The 15,077-nt window shown below is 51.7% G+C and overlaps 10 protein-coding genes across 10 annotated transcripts; 5 read left to right on the forward strand and 5 right to left on the reverse strand.

The window, feature by feature from the left end:
- Positions 1-62: 62 nt before the first annotated feature.
- COCCADRAFT_93865 (uncharacterized protein) lies at positions 63-707 on the forward strand (the record flags this gene model as incomplete). Its single annotated transcript, XM_007713238.1, has 1 exon — positions 63-707. The coding sequence occupies one exon, from the start codon at positions 63-65 to the stop codon at positions 705-707; it is 645 nt and encodes a 214-aa protein (XP_007711428.1).
- A 924-nt stretch (positions 708-1,631) lies between these two features.
- Positions 1,632-2,525, reverse strand: COCCADRAFT_4322 (uncharacterized protein; the record flags this gene model as incomplete). Its single annotated transcript, XM_007713204.1, has 2 exons — positions 1,632-2,085; positions 2,140-2,525. 2 exons carry the CDS (start codon positions 2,523-2,525, stop codon positions 1,632-1,634), a joined length of 840 nt encoding a protein of 279 aa, XP_007711394.1.
- Positions 2,526-3,349: 824 nt separating this feature from the next.
- Positions 3,350-3,544, forward strand: COCCADRAFT_93845 (uncharacterized protein; the record flags this gene model as incomplete). The annotated part of the gene is made up of 1 exon (XM_007713239.1): positions 3,350-3,544. The coding sequence occupies one exon, from the start codon at positions 3,350-3,352 to the stop codon at positions 3,542-3,544; it is 195 nt and encodes a 64-aa protein (XP_007711429.1).
- Positions 3,545-3,829: 285 nt separating this feature from the next.
- COCCADRAFT_36043 (uncharacterized protein) lies at positions 3,830-6,456 on the reverse strand (the record flags this gene model as incomplete). Its single annotated transcript, XM_007713240.1, has 3 exons — positions 3,830-4,574; positions 4,625-6,312; positions 6,361-6,456. 3 exons carry the CDS (start codon positions 6,454-6,456, stop codon positions 3,830-3,832), a joined length of 2,529 nt encoding a protein of 842 aa, XP_007711430.1.
- A 719-nt stretch (positions 6,457-7,175) lies between these two features.
- COCCADRAFT_36044 (uncharacterized protein) lies at positions 7,176-8,340 on the forward strand (the record flags this gene model as incomplete). The annotated part of the gene is made up of 3 exons (XM_007713241.1): positions 7,176-7,707; positions 7,770-8,193; positions 8,250-8,340. The coding sequence occupies 3 exons, from the start codon at positions 7,176-7,178 to the stop codon at positions 8,338-8,340; spliced, it is 1,047 nt and encodes a 348-aa protein (XP_007711431.1).
- A 345-nt stretch (positions 8,341-8,685) lies between these two features.
- On the reverse strand, positions 8,686-9,372 carry COCCADRAFT_93930 (uncharacterized protein; the record flags this gene model as incomplete). The annotated part of the gene is made up of 4 exons (XM_007713242.1): positions 8,686-8,930; positions 8,984-9,105; positions 9,184-9,241; positions 9,336-9,372. 4 exons carry the CDS (start codon positions 9,370-9,372, stop codon positions 8,686-8,688), a joined length of 462 nt encoding a protein of 153 aa, XP_007711432.1.
- Positions 9,373-10,089: 717 nt separating this feature from the next.
- Positions 10,090-10,482, reverse strand: COCCADRAFT_4326 (uncharacterized protein; the record flags this gene model as incomplete). Its single annotated transcript, XM_007713205.1, has 2 exons — positions 10,090-10,359; positions 10,411-10,482. 2 exons carry the CDS (start codon positions 10,480-10,482, stop codon positions 10,090-10,092), a joined length of 342 nt encoding a protein of 113 aa, XP_007711395.1.
- Positions 10,483-10,943: 461 nt separating this feature from the next.
- COCCADRAFT_93912 (uncharacterized protein) lies at positions 10,944-12,147 on the forward strand (the record flags this gene model as incomplete). The annotated part of the gene is made up of 2 exons (XM_007713243.1): positions 10,944-10,988; positions 11,044-12,147. Coding segments are annotated over 2 exons (1,149 nt in total), but the record flags the coding sequence as incomplete, so codon positions are not given.
- Positions 12,148-12,701: 554 nt separating this feature from the next.
- Positions 12,702-14,702, forward strand: COCCADRAFT_93857 (uncharacterized protein; the record flags this gene model as incomplete). The annotated part of the gene is made up of 1 exon (XM_007713244.1): positions 12,702-14,702. One exon carries the CDS (start codon positions 12,702-12,704, stop codon positions 14,700-14,702), a length of 2,001 nt encoding a protein of 666 aa, XP_007711434.1.
- Positions 14,703-14,766: 64 nt separating this feature from the next.
- On the reverse strand, positions 14,767-14,955 carry COCCADRAFT_93826 (uncharacterized protein; the record flags this gene model as incomplete). Its single annotated transcript, XM_007713245.1, has 1 exon — positions 14,767-14,955. A coding segment is annotated over one exon (189 nt), but the record flags the coding sequence as incomplete, so codon positions are not given.
- Between the last annotated feature and the right edge of the window lie 122 nt (positions 14,956-15,077).

A 15,077-nucleotide genomic window follows, 5' to 3' on the forward strand; every position in this document is an offset into this window, starting at 1 on the left:
GCCTGCGCCACAATATCAATCTCAACAACAGCCACACCTTGCCGTTGTCGCCAACCGCAGCCATGTCTTCCTCCATGACTACCTCGGCGCCAACCACAACCTATCCCTATTCATACACCACATTCACTAATGCGTCACCGGAGCCCTTCACAACGCCAACGGCCATACCCTCCATGTTCCCATGGGGCGGCCTCCCATCCAGCGCCTGCCCCGCTCCATCCAACGCCCCCTCGTCTGACCCCGACGTGCCCTATATCCGCCCCGACGGCAAGTTCGGCAGCTGCGCAATCAGCAACGTGGAATCCGTCAACGACCACTCCTTCTGGGACATGTACGACTGTTGCAACACGGGCAAAATGACCGCAACCGGCGCCACTCTGCCCTGCACCTCCATTTGCTATGCAAACGAACAGCGCAGTTTCCTCGAGATTGGCGAGTGTCTGAGTAAGAGGAACAAGATTGTCGTGTGTAGTCCGCCTGAGGATCAGAGGGGCGAGCCGAAGAGTTCGGGTTCGGGTGAGAGTAAGAGTTCGAGCAGTGCGAGCGCTACCAAGGCGGATACGACGGTCGTCAGCGCAAGGCCTACGGCGGCGGCGGCCCAGGGTGCGGCGAACACGGTTGCGGGTGGGCAGGGTGCGGCGTCCAAGGCTGGTTTGGTGGTGTTTGGCCTCATGGCCTTGTCGTCTGCTGCGGGCATGCTGCTGTAATCGTGGCGATTGATTGAGTGGTACATTTTCTAATAGGCTGTTCAATGTATATAGTATCAGTTCCACCGTGGTCAATTTGGCAGGGGGGTTCAAATTCCTTCTTTGTCTGACTACTTGGCTTAATTTTGTAGAAACACTTGAGAAATTGAAGGCATCTCGACATTGTTGAGTTTTTCCCCCCCATCTCTTCACCTCACGCACGTGAATACAGTGCCAGGATGGAAAACCCCATCCTAATCTTTGAATGTACATATCCACCTGCCGCCAGTCTGCGGCCTCACCCCGATCATCTTTTGAGAACGCGTGAAAGCACAGCGTTTCAACTTCGTCAATCTCGACAATCTTGACACATGGTCGCTTCGCTTTGAGACATCTGTTACAAACCCACATCGCCCCGTTCTACTTGGATTTGTTTTTCCCTCTACCCACGACGTAGCTCAAAATACATAAGTGCTCCTCTGCAGGATAGCCCTTCCACCGTTTCACTTTGGCCGTGTCATCCGAGAAGGAGTTGTAGAACTGGAAAAGGAGGGCCGACACAAGATGTTCGTCCATCTTGGGCTGTTTCCTCCACCCGGGCTCTTGCCCTCCGCCCTCTATGGGCACCGAAGCATTCGATATGTACCGGGCCTGCTTAGCGGCCATTTGACTGATGTCCATTGATTCTGTTTTCACCTCTGGTGGTACTCCGCCTGGGGATGATGTCATGGATGAAAATCGTCGGGAAGGGAAATAACCAAAGTCAATCTCACTGTTAGTCAAGCCAATCGCCCGAGGTAGCTGCACTCCCTCTTGGGATCCGGATCGTCTCGAACTATTGTTCTCATCGAGTGTATCCTCCCGAGCTGTCCCGCTCTTTCCATAACCCTCATAGGCTCGTGGCTCTGCGGTATTCCTTGGCGACAACGAATTATACTGGCTCCTTTAGTTTGAAGAGGAACCTTGTAGTCTACTGGAGTTGGTATCCAGTTGGATAAGACTGCGCCGTGGTAGCATGGGCGGCGGCATTAATGCGGTATCGTGATTGGAGCGTCCAGTTTCCTGGAATCGACGAGTGAAGTCCGAGGCACCCCCTGACGTAGAAGAAAGGCGTTCAGGGTATGAAGAAAAAGGGACCGCCGTGGTTGACTGCAGCATGCGCGGCACGCTTGGCGAAGATGGCAAAACTGACTGTTGAAGAGTGCCAGACTGTCTCGTCGGACCACGACGAGAAACTGGCGATCCAGACCGATTGCCTTGACTAGGAGCGACTGTCTGGTTGCTGTCTTGCTGAGAGACAATGGTCTGCCTATGATCAAGCGTAAATGATCGACTACGCTTGGAGTTGTTAAGCAGCGCGGCGAGAGCTGGACGTTTCGGAGAACTTGTTGACGACTCACTGCTTGCGCGGGTTAGATTCTGCGAGCTAGCTTCTCTTGTAGGAGCGACTTACTCTCGAGTCCTGAGCGAAGCATCTCCAAGAGGAGTTGATGGCGGACTTTCGTCCCGCTCCTGACGGACATCGTCCAAGCACTGAGACACAGTGGCGAACAATTGCTTCACCAGGGTATCGTCTTTATTAGGTATTGGGTCCACAATATCTTCATACCTATCCGCTTCCGTAGACTGCAGATAGGCATCCATACGTCTCTTGAGTTCTTTGTCTTCCTCCCCGGTCGCTTTCAAGCTGTCTAAAGCAACCTGTGTGGTTTGTTTCAGAGCCGCAAAGCTCTCATCATGTCGAGAAATTGTGTTTTCCATCTCCTCTCTGAGTCGTTCTCGGTCTTCGCCAAACGCATTGAGCTCCTCCCAGGTGAGGTTTTGGTCGACTTCATCCATGATTGTGGTGACGGAGCGAGACTGGTTTGCTATTATTATTATTATATACGCACGGACTGTACGTTTGTTGCTTCTCACTGCTCACTAGGAAAAGGATCGATGGAACCAATGATACGGAAACTAGTGAAAGTGGAAGCTGACGAAGGAAATTATCGATCATCTACTGACGATACGGATACCGGGTCGAGAATTTTGGGTTTAGGACATATCACTTTCCATTTCTGTATACTTAGGATCTAGAAGGACCTCCAGGGATGATACTAGCACCTAACTGTATCCCATGAAGCTCAAGGTCGATGAGACACTACCGTATGTATAAGCTTCATGGTCTCTCCACTGCGTGGTATACAAAAGAAAGCACTTTTGGCCTGTTCAGCAATCTGAAGGCATCAAAAAATATCCTGACTTCGTGTGATCCGAAGAAGGAATAGGGTTAGAGCCACACACGCTCTCGGCCCCACGCAGTGCTCACCGAGAAACCATTATCTTTGGTAGATGTAGAGGAACTGCTATTGGTCTTGCGTACCACGCATTGAAGACATGAAGCACCGCTGTTGTTCTTGACTTCTCAACAAAATTGACATTGACACTTGCTCTTTGTGGGTGTGGATCGTGTGGGGAGTACAGCCGGCATTGTGGTACGTGGTAAGGATATTACTGAGAAGACCGCTGAAGGCATCATCGGAAATGGGGCTGGCGTTGCATAATCTTATGAGAGTGATGAGAAGGTCTTTGGCATTGGAGCTAACCGGAGGATCATCGAAAGCATTGGCTTTGGGATTTCACTACCGTGGACTAGTTCCTATGGCCCTGTCGACTTGTGCATGTGTAGAAAGTGTCGTGACCGACCATCATGCGTCGAGAGCTTGCCGGGTGTTCTTTCCATCACCAGTTCTGACATCAGAGCCAGACTGACGGAAAGTGCGTGGGGTGGGGTTCAAGCGATGCCTGAAGCTCAGCGTTCCATCAATAAATCCCAAATCGATCATGCAACTCGATTACATGTAGACAGCAATTAGTTTGGTCAAGGCACAGTTCCCAAAGTTCATTGGGATTTTCTATTTAGTTGACTAATCAGGGGACAAAAGAGACATTGCTAAACAATTCCACATCTATGCCCACTAAAACAACCAGGAGACAAAACGCTCAGTGAACACGACAAGGCTCAGACAGTCTGTATACAGGCCACAAAGTCCTACGTATTCACAGACAACATCGTAAAGCAACATGGATAGCGCGCTGAGATACGTAGCAAGCTTGAATATGCTATTACTGTATAGACACGAAGTACATTTCTTAATACCCTATACTCCATTGAGCACACTCTGCACACCAACAGTCCCCACATCGTCTCTTCTAGCAATGAAACCCTTCAATTCCTGCGCATCCTGTCCACCTGCAGCCCTCAAACGGTCCCTGAGTGCCTCTGGCCCAATGATAAACAACGTGCTAACATCTGTCAAGACATCCATAGCACCAGGCTCCAGCTCATCACCCGTCGGCCATGCTCGCACCAACTCAACATACTGGTTCATATCCTTCGATACACTTAGACCACCGACTTGTGAAATGGAGAATTTCAACAGGTGTGCTAGGACGAGGGAGCGGAGGCCACGCGCTAGCTCAGCAAGGAAGAGCGAGAGGTTGCGGCCAGACAGGGCGGAGGTGGCCTGAGATGCAACACGTGTAAGGAACGCGGAGACCTCCCGGCAGGCTTGGGTTTCGCTTGTTACCATAAGGTCCTCCTCCTTTGGCCGAAAGTCTGTTTTCTTTTGTTGGGCAAGACATTTGCTGACCCAGTTCAGCGAGGCAGTTATCGTAAGATTCAGGATATTGGAGAGCTTCGCCTCGAGCGTGGTCATTGTCAGATTAATAGACTTTTCAATTTCGCGACGGATGGTAAGGTTGGGGGTGCACAAAGGCAGGAGAATTGTAGTAGTTGTTTGTTGTAGGAGATGCAGCATTGTGGTAATGGTGTGCAGAGAGGGGAGATGGGTAAGATCTGGTGGTGTCTTGGAGTTTTCTTGTGATGCTGCGTGGTCTTGTGCGCTGCATTGATGTTAGTTGACAGGCTCAATCATAATAGAGATGATACTTACGCGTCCAGGGCTGTCTCCAAGTACATCTCACCCATCTGCCGCAGGAGCAAGTTGAGCAATATCTGCACGTCCTTTGGTGTCTCGTTGCCAGGCGACAACTCCAGCCCGCGTCCAACACCTTCTGCCAGCCACTTGAGCATTCGCTTGGCTACTGGCAGTGACAGCCGGCCATCCTCGTCAGTGACCTCGATATCCTTCTTCTCTTGTTGGTCTTCTTTCAGTCCAGCGATACGAAGAAGAGTCGCTTTCTGACTAGCCGGTAGCTCAGTGCTTTCCAGACGCTCCATGTACTTGTCACGAGCGGATGCGGCCAGCTCCTTGCCTCTTTGCGCGAGCGAACCAAAGTATGAGGTAGGCATCTTGCTTCGCCGCGAGTGGTAGATGGTGAATTTGAGAAGCAACGAAGAGTACAGCTCCTCGAGGTTTTTCTTCTCTCGCTCAATGTACTTCTCACCGATAAAGTATGAGGAGAATAATTCCTCCAGCTGTTGGTCGAGCGTAGCCGCAACCGCTGACGTAGCAGGCTCAGGATGCTCTGTTAAACCGTGTGTCTTGAGATCTTCCACGAGCTGGGTGATGTAACTTCTTGAAGCCTGCAGCGAACGCAGGAAAGCAAGCGACGAAAGATCTCCAGCTTTGTCGAGCACCATCTCAAGCCTGGACTGGATAGACTGCTGAAATATGCGTTCCAGGAATTTGATGAGGACTTCTTCATAGTATGGGAACGCTCGCTTGATAATAGCGGATTCTTCCTGGACGACAATCTTGACTTCGTCAATCAAAGACTGAAGCGTCGGTTCCACGCCAGGCGGTTCAGCATCAGGATCTTGGAGGCGATCCCATGTCTCCAAATCTGTACCAAGATCCTCACCGCTTAACTGCATGCGGTCGATGAAGAACGAATGTTGGTTGACATAAGTCCCGATGACACTGGCACCATCATTAAAGCCTTTGAGAGCAATGGCGCAGTCACGCATCCCAGGGTAGTTGGGACGCGCGTAGCATTCCTGGAACTTGCTGAGAAGGTCCTGCTCCAAGTTCTCAAGGAATTTCTCAATGACCTCCTTGGTGTTGTGTCTCGGCTGGTGTGTCGTCCTGCGCTTCATCCCATTTGGTACATCGCCGTTGACTCGTTGACTGCCGTCTGGATCAAGGCGTGTGCTGATGCGCAGAAGCTGGCGCGCGATTTCAGCACATCGTACGATATCACCGTTCTTCCGCTGGTCTTCTAGAATCATGAGTTCGCCTCGTTCGCTGACCTCCTGCCAGCACTCAATCAGGAACTTTGCATCGAGAGCCCTCTTCCGCTGGCGATCGAGCTCTTCGAGTCGCTCGCCTATGCGCATGGCAACGTTGCCACCCGTGTCTGATCCTCCATCATCGTTTCCGTTCAGCGAGTTGTCCAGCCTCTGAAATCTATCCATGGCCTGTTCCAGCCGCCTCCCTAGGGACTCGACATTTTGGTTGTGTTGGAGTTCTGCCCGCCGGACGGCTCCAGAGAGGTCTGTCTCCTTCTCCTCGAGGTCCTCGGATAGACTGTTGAGGCTCCTCAGGGCATGTTCAAAGGTTCGGATAAGCGGCTTTGGGTCGAACGTCTGCTGCCCGCCAGCGCCCCCGGATCGTCGTGTCGCAGGTACAGCGGCCTGAGAAAGGTCTTCGATAAAATCCTTGACTAGAAAGTCTTTGCTCTGCGTGAGTCAGTACAAGAAAGACCAAAGTGCTGGGTGGCAGCTTACGGCGAACTTTTCTAGGGTGAACTGCGGTATGCGTATGGAAGTCCTCGAGGTCTGGTGGGTGAGTATAGAAGCGCTATCGGAGCTGACGCGTTGCATGATTGTGAGCAAGGCACAGGCCGGAGTTCAAGGCTAGGTATCATTCAAGTGGTATGTAAAGCAGGTGTGTGTATCGTTGCTACCCAGCGAGCCAATGCCGCCTGAACTGGCTTGGGGCTGAGGTTGCTGGTACTGTCGCAAAGCATCAAGCTGCACAAGGCTTCTACCAGATCATGTCTTGGGATGGTGCTTGCGATAATCGTGAGAAAGCATTCCCGGTCCAGGGTGTATGTGCACCTGGTAGTAGTAGAGACGAGTGAAGTCGCGACTGTGGCTTGTCGCACCCCACGCCTCGGTCCCTGGCGCATTGCAGAAGCGCCCGCCGAATCAAACCACGGGCAACCCCATGCGCTATGATGCCATTGCACCCTTCGACTGTTGTACACAGATGCCTAAATTAGAGCCGCAATTGCTGAACAGCCTCACATCACTTGCGAAAGCTTCCGCGTAATAGCGCCACTGCGCAGGGCGGAGCACGGCAACATGCGCGTATACGCCTTGGCTGACGCTCGGAAGAGACGGCGCCACACGTATGCACATGCACCAGCCTCACAGGGATATTTCATGTATCATACATCTGCCCACCCCCCAACCATGGCCAGTTAACGCGAGCATTGACTCTTCTTTTTTATACTTATCAGCTTTTGTCCTGATTTCACGTGTGTAGCCATCGACAGTCCGGCTCGTCCTGTACCCCTTTGCTCAGCACGTCGTCCGCAATGGCTGCTGTCACCGGTCTATCATCCAAACAGGAGTCGGCTTTCCGGCGCAAGGAGCTTTCTGTCCAGGAACGCGAGGAACTGCTCAAGCCTTTTCTTCCTACCGACATTTCGGATAGTGATACGCAGGCGCAAAAGAAGAAGGCCCTCCGTGAACGCCGTCAACGCGCATCCCAACAACATCACCGCAAACCTCTCATCGGCCCGTTCAAAGCACTACTCCACCTCACCGTCTACCATGTTGTCGCTCTACTCTTCAGCATCTTCTTCCGCTTTCGGCGTGCCTACCGGCTTGTACGGGGAAAAGTCATCTCGCTCCTGAAATATCATCATCGAACGCCAGAGTTCATAGCGCACGACGTGAAGGACCTGGAGAAGCTACCAAAGCACCTGAGTGTGATTGTGGAATACCAAGAGGATGATGGAAGTCAGGGAAACGCTGGTCTGGAAGGTCTCGTAAACGATGTCTGCGAGATAGCGGCTTGGGCAGCAAGTGCTGGAATTCCTTTTCTCAGTATCTACGAGCGAACTGGTAAGCTAGCAAAACCCACAGATACTTGTAAAGAGGCTGTTCAAGTGCTAACAGCGAAACAGGCGTCCTCAAGAACTACCTGCCCCAAACCCACGCCAGTATCTGGAACACGCTCGAAGCTTACTTTGGCCCACAACGCAAGCCCACCCTCTCCCTCCGCGCACCACATCTGAGCTCCTACTCACCACCCGACACGCCCCCTCAGTCGGCTGAGCCAAATGATCCAAACCTCAAGGAAGAACGCCAGCATCTCACTGTACTCCTCTTGTCGGAGCATGATGGCCGAGATACCATTGTTGATTTGACTCGCACCCTGGCCGAAATGGCGCAAAAGGGTGACGTGCGACAAGAGCAGATCAACATGGATTTGATCGATGCACAGCTAAACGACCACGTCTCCAGCGAGCCAGATCTGCTGATCCTGTTCAGTCCAACCGTTCAATTGAAGGGCTACCCACCATGGCAGCTGAGGTTGACCGAGATCTTGTAAGCTAATTCGCTTGTCGCTTTTGTGTGAGAACAGCACTAACATTTCCTCCCAGTCACTTGCCAGACAACAAGGGCGTCAACTATCAAGTCTTCCTCCGAGCCCTGTACAATTTCGCTAAGGTCGAGATGCGCCTCGGAAGATAGCGGGTGGATATGGTTTTCGAGTCCCTTTGTGCATAATAGAATACCCAATTTGATTATTTTCGCAATTCATCATTTCGTTTTCCAGTTTGCACTTGAAAGTAGACCGTAAAAGTCGTCAAAATCATCATTCACAACTCATGTCACACATCTTGTACAAAAGAACATATGTGGAGGTATCTCGAATCTGATGGATGGTAATCTACACCATATCCTCATGCTCGCCGTCGTCTTTTTGTGTACGTCATAGCCATCGAGAGTAAATGCACCTAACACCTGTATTCGTTGTAGGTCGTCATGTACATTGTCCGCCCCACTAAAGAACCCATGCAACCATAACCCAGTCGTTTACTTGAGAGGAATGAAACGGGAAGAGTGAGTGGCACCAATACCGGGCCTTCCGTGCTTGACTGGCCTGTATGAAATGGAGAACTCTGCGAGGTAGTGGCCGACCATCTCGGGCTTGATTTCGACCTGGTTGAACTCCTTTCCGGAGTAGACACCGATAACGCTGCCAATCATCTCGGGGACAACGATCATGTCACGGAGGTGGGTCTTGACGAGGTCGGGCTTCTCGTTGGGGCGGGCCTCCTCTGCGCAACGTTAGCCATCTTCTCCTGTCCATCAAGCCGACTGTGCTCCTTACGCTTGGACTTCCTAAGCTTCTTGATGAGACCCATGGGCTTGCGCTTGAGACCGCGGTTGAACCTGCGGCGGGCGCGGGCGTGGACGAGGTCACGGAGCTCCTCAGAGCCGAGGTCGAGGAGCCTGCATCGCAATCAGAATACCGCTATCATTTATGTCGATCCCCAGCGTAGGGGAGTATCGAGGGAATCGGAAACGTACTGGTCAAGGTCGACACCGCGGTAGGAGAACTTGCGGAACGCCCTCTTGGCCTTGAGGGCTGTTCATCTCGTTAGCCATGTTCTGCCATCAATATGCCCATCTGTCGCTGCGGATGCGGGGGAGAGGCTTGGGAATGGGACAGGAATGCGTACCAGCTGCGGCCTCGGGATCGTAGTCAGCGTCAGCCATGTTTGCGGTTGTCGAAGTAGCTGATGGGGGGAACTTCGTTGGGTCGTGGGTTGTCGGTCGTTCAATTATCGATGGGCAAAGGGAATTTCGAGGTGTTGCCTGCCTCGCTTAAGCGAGCCGTTAGCGTGCCACTACGTCCATGCGCAGCTGGACCAACACCAACATCACTATGTTCACACTTGCAACGAATAGTAAACCTTGACCGAATTGTCGCGTAATTTTGCGAGGCAGTATCGTGTGCCAATCATGCAAACAAGATCTTGCTCTCCAAAAGGTGGGCTATAACCAGCGCTGCAGCTTTCATCAAAGACAATATTTGAACTAGTCAAAAGTGACTGCCCGAGATCACTTCAGCAGTCAGATCGTCTTCAGGCACTATGTTACTCACATTCTAATCTATTTGTAGAATTGAACACTTGAATAGTAAACATTTACAACTTCAACTCTCACTCTCAAGGTATACATTAGTGTAAGATGCACAGACACATGGTCACATTGAAGGAAGTCACAATGTCGACATAAATTGAGGGTGCATGGCTTCATTGTGGGTATCTCAGCAGGCAGCTATGAAAGCATTGCCGCACAATCTTTCTCCATATCCCATCCATCGCGCGCTCGACACGCCCCAAATGCTCGGACTCGTTGCGCATGATTCTCGTGATTTTTGAGAAATTGGCCAGATCATACATCGTAAACAGAGATGGATTGGCGACACGCTTAGTCGAAGAGACCGAAACCCATGTCCTCGTCAGACTCCTCCTTCTCCTCCTCCTTGGCGGCGGGAGCCTCCTCGGCGGCAGCGGCACCGCCAGCGGCAGCACCACCAGCAGCGGCAGCAGCGCCACCACCGGAGCCACCAGAGGGAACGGAAGCGAGCTTCTCGGATCCAGAGGCGATGAGCTCGTTGATGTCCTTGCCCTCAAGCTCGGAGATCAGCTTGTTGAGGCGCTCGTCATCGGCCTCAATACCAACGGCGCTGAGGACGGACTAAATTCCATTAGAATTCCAATTGAAAAAAGGCTTCGTAAGCCACCATACCTTGACATCTTCGGCGGAAGGCGAGGTGTTACCACCAAGGCCGAGGAGGAGGTATGCAGCGAGGTGCTTCATTGTGATGGTAAATTGGTGGTTTCGGTGGAAAGGAACAGGAGTTCAATCGATTTAACCTGCGCCTGTCAGTATTATGTCGCTGAGCGTAAACAACAGTAAGTACGCACCGCTTGTGGCCGGAGACTGAATCTACAAGTTCTCGCTGTGGTTGTCGAAAAGAAAAAGTTCCTGGTCCTAGAATATTGACTCAAGGTGGGATCTCGCTACCCAAGCCATTCCGCAGTCGGACTAGCGTAAGATGACCGTATCATCACGTGAAGGCTGACTAGGCGCAAAGCCAAGGTATAAAACAGGCCCGTCTGCGCCGTCGCTGTCCGCTCATTCTCTGGCCGTCCATTCTAATCCACCGGTCCCGTGCGCCTCGCCTTCTCTCTGCGCGCGCGACCACCCTCCGCCGACTATCACTACCGGCGATTTTTACTAGGAAAGCATGTACAACTTGCCCTCCAATCGAATCGACGAGCGGTAACACTGAGTCAAACGCTTATCAGTTGCCTACCATGAGCGTGAGCTGCAACAGACTGCCCGGGACACCACCCGTGTACTGACCGTGTCTTCCAGTCACTCAAAGACATTATGTCGATAATCGACCCGAGCGCGAGGGCCGCAGCAACAGCATCAAAGCAAGGTCCGCTTGGCACTGCCCCTAAACCAGCGTCGCGACCGGTTGGAGGGGCGAACGGCGCATCCCAAGCACCCCAGTTGAAGCGAAAGGCATCGGGTCCCGTTGAGAATGGACAGACAAAGGTGCAGAGAAAAGAGGCGGTTGGCGGAATAGCACAGGCAAATGGCGCGGTTCGTGCCACGTCGTCACCTGCCACGTCCAGACCTTCTTCGTCTACGCCTATCACGTCTGTCCCTTACCGTGGAACCGCTGCGCCCTCGTCTTCGAAAACAGCAAACCCACCTGTTCGAAAGCCTCTCCAGTCATCAAACGCACCCGCTGCTACAACAAAGGCCCCGGCGCCTGCTCCTAAGCCTGCTCCGGCAGCCACCGGCCCCGCCCCCGCTTCCGCCTCGAATGCCGCACCTAAGAAAGGATATCTGGCCATGCTCCAGAAGGCCAAAGAGAAGGATGCCAGCAAACCCGTAGCACCGCCGATCAAACATGAGCCTACAAAAATCTTGACGCGGAAGGAACGGCTGGCGCTCAAGGCAGAAGCAGGAGTAAAAGGCAAGAAGCCTGTTGCTGGACTGCTGTCAAAGCCTGCGGATCCCAAGGCAGATCCCAAGGCGGATCCCTCCAAAGAGAAGAAGAAGGTCGACGTCGGCTATCAAGGCACTGCACGGCCGGCTCGGAAGCCTGTTGAAGTTGGCTACAAAGGCACCGCTCGTCCCTCTAGTGCACCTGTAACGTCGAGCCGCAACGGCACGCCAGCTGCGAAACCCAAACCCAACCCAACCAAGGGCCGCTATGACGGATATGCAGACTGGGATGACCTTGACGACATGGAAGACGACGAAGAAGAGGACTATGACTCCGACGGCTCTTCGGCCATGGAAGGGGGCATATGGGATGTGGAAGAGGAAGAGCAGTTGGCACTCAAGGCTGCCAAGAAGGAGGATGCTGAGGCTTTGGCAGAAGAGAACAGGCTCAAGAAGGAGAAAGAGGAGCGAAAGAAGAAGCTGGCAGCGATGGCAGCCAAAGCAAAAAGAAAATATTAAGGATCTTCGGCGTTACGGTTCACGATTCCACGGCATGGGGGCGTTTTACCTGCATTGTTGCGATTGCATAGCCATGGAGCGGATCTCTTTTACCATGGCGCATTCACGATTGTTACATACCCCGAACAACGATCCTGTCTTCATAGTACGTGGCTCAGATGAAGAGACTACACATAGTTTATATTTGCAAGCGATAACAGTTGGTAATACAACCTGCAGTTTCGGTTCGACATCACTTCTTACCTGCAAGTGCTCTTAGTGCTTATTAATGGTCTTCGAATGTTCATTTCTCTTTGCTTTACGGCTCCCATGTTGTGACACATCAACGTGAATGGGTTCAAACGCTTCCGTGGTCAATCACGTCCACGCGATTGTCTTTGGAAGCAGAATTCTGTGCCAGCGCAGGCACAAACGGCGCTTGTTCACAATTGACCACAGGGCAATGTCAAACAACGCATCATGGATTCTTGTCAAACACCTAGATTCATACTTCTAGCCAGTTCAAAGCTTCCAGCATCCGTAACACCAAGTTGTTTTTCGCCATAGCAGAAGAAATGACAACACTCTGTCAGCGACTAGCACATCCATTCCGGCGCCCTATCCACTATTATACGATTGCAGAGCCCCCTCTTACGCCCGAGCAGCTTCGGGGGCAACAGGAGAAGGAGAAGCAAAGAATATTGGACAGGATTGAAAATGATCTGGACGATGGTCGGGTGGGGCCAAGAGGAAGCAATTCTTCAGACAGCCTTCCCGTGATCATCGACAGAGGCCCCTACAGGGGGTGTTTATATCCAAAAGATCAACTATATTTCAACAGTGTCATGCTAGCAGCGGATTCAGAGCCCAAATATGCTGGCCCACCTGATGGGGAGCTGAGGCAAGAGACTCACAAGACCCCAACTCAGCGTCCAAATGGTAACAATGATAAGGGTCCCTCGGCACAACCCGTGCCTAGCGAATGGATGGCCACTTTGAGGAATGAAAAGGATCAAAAAGAATGGGAAGGACGAAATAGCATCAATCTCACACCAGCGCGTGCTAAGCCTTCGAGTAACGTACCGCCCCAGAGAGCGCCATCGCCGCCTCGAGGACCGATCACACCCGGCACACAGGAGTGGGACAGGTTCATGGACTTCCCATTAGATAATCCCTACCACATATATAATAACGATGACCGTAAGCAGTCTGATGAGGATCTTGCCGCTTCGAATGCCCCGATCTTATCAAAACCAACAGTTGTGACCGAACCACAGGTCCCTTTGTGGTCCCATAACATTCATGCTCGTTCAGAAGCTCAGTTGGGATGTCCTGTACCGCCGATTCCGACAAGTATCCCAGTAAAACCGCTCGATATCCCATCGATCCAACCTGAACCGACGCAATCACTGACATGGAAATCAGCATTGAAGAGTATTCTGTCCCACTGGGGAGTCGACCCTGCGACGAGAGCTTCGGTTAGGGAAAGGACGCAGTGTAGCTCTACTATTCAAAGATCAGAATACCAAGAGACGCCTCTTCTTACCCCTGCGGACATCGGTCTTGTACCCAATTTCAGCTACCCAATCGCTGCAAGTGCATTTTATGCCCGCATTGATGCGGCACGGACACCTCGAGCACGATCACCCCAGGAGAAAGAGCAGCGACAAGAAGAGTTGTTGCCAAATGGTGTTCACTCTGAGCACCATAGTCATGAAAGCTCAAATGACACACTCTATCGTGACCCATTTCCTTCGAACTGGCCTTTACAAGGAGGGCAGGGTAGAGAACATGTTGCATTGACGAATGGTGTTCCGCCAGGATATTACCCATCATCAAGCTCTAGTAGCTCCAGCAATACTATCCCTGACCCTCGTCCGCGCTCTCCGTTTCCCCCCAATCTAGTATCAGAACAGGTATCTGCGTTGCTCCGTTCCCTCCTCACATCGCCAGAACTCGAGCTACACTATCAGATAGTCCATGAGACAGCGCCTGTAGGTACTTTATCGCAATCTGGACTCGAGACACATGCACAGCTTATCAAGAAACTCACCGCCACGGTCTATGGGCTCCAAGACTGCATTACCGGACTAGAGGACAACCTCGTGCCGCAACTCAGCATATATCTCCAGCAAAAGGACCGCGAGATTGATGATCTGGATGTCGACATATCGCAGCTCAGAAATGAAATCAGTGAGCTGAGGCGAACTGTAGATTTCAGTACCAGGATTCTGAGCCAATGTCGAGATCGCGAATGGGAGGTCTGGCGCACATTACTTGACATTCAACGAAAGCGTGAAGAAAGGCGTAGTTCTCTCTCACGTGTCTTCTCCAGATCAAGATCGGGTACGGTGCAACATGCTGAGGTGGCTAACCTTAATGCACAACTCAATGCAGCACAGGCTGTAGCTTCCGGAAATGCGGACAGGGGCGTTCTCAAGAAAAAGGAACTCGATGCTCTTCTACTCATGGCAAAGCAGAATGTTGGAATAATTGAAGAGGACATGAAAGAAATGGCGGAGATGGTGCAAGCGTATCTGATGAGGAATGGGGATGATGAAAAGGAAGAGGAGTAAATGAGAGAACGTGAGAAGGATTTTGGATGGGCTGGTGGATTGTAGATGACTATATAATTAAGCTTCATAGTATGGAGGAAGATTGAGATGCTCTCTCACCTGGGCATAAACAATAGTGACCATTAAGCAATTGGATGTGAAGACTTTTAGCAATTTTAAGGGAATTAACAGTAGCTGGATAGATACAGGGCTCTGAGATAGTCACACCTACTTTTGCTAGATACTGCTGGTATCTTAAAGAAAGGCAGAAGTGTGCGGTGTGAGTAAGTGTGGATGAATTGTGAGCCACCTGATGAACATGTCTTGTATTATTGCCAGAATAGATTTGCCAGTTTGTAGCCTCACAAAGTGACGAAGCATCTCAAAGGTCAAGAT

This window comes from Bipolaris zeicola (assembly GCF_000523435.1).
Source record: "Bipolaris zeicola 26-R-13 unplaced genomic scaffold scaffold_57, whole genome shotgun sequence".
Classification (NCBI taxonomy): Eukaryota; Fungi; Ascomycota; class Dothideomycetes; order Pleosporales; family Pleosporaceae; genus Bipolaris; species Bipolaris zeicola.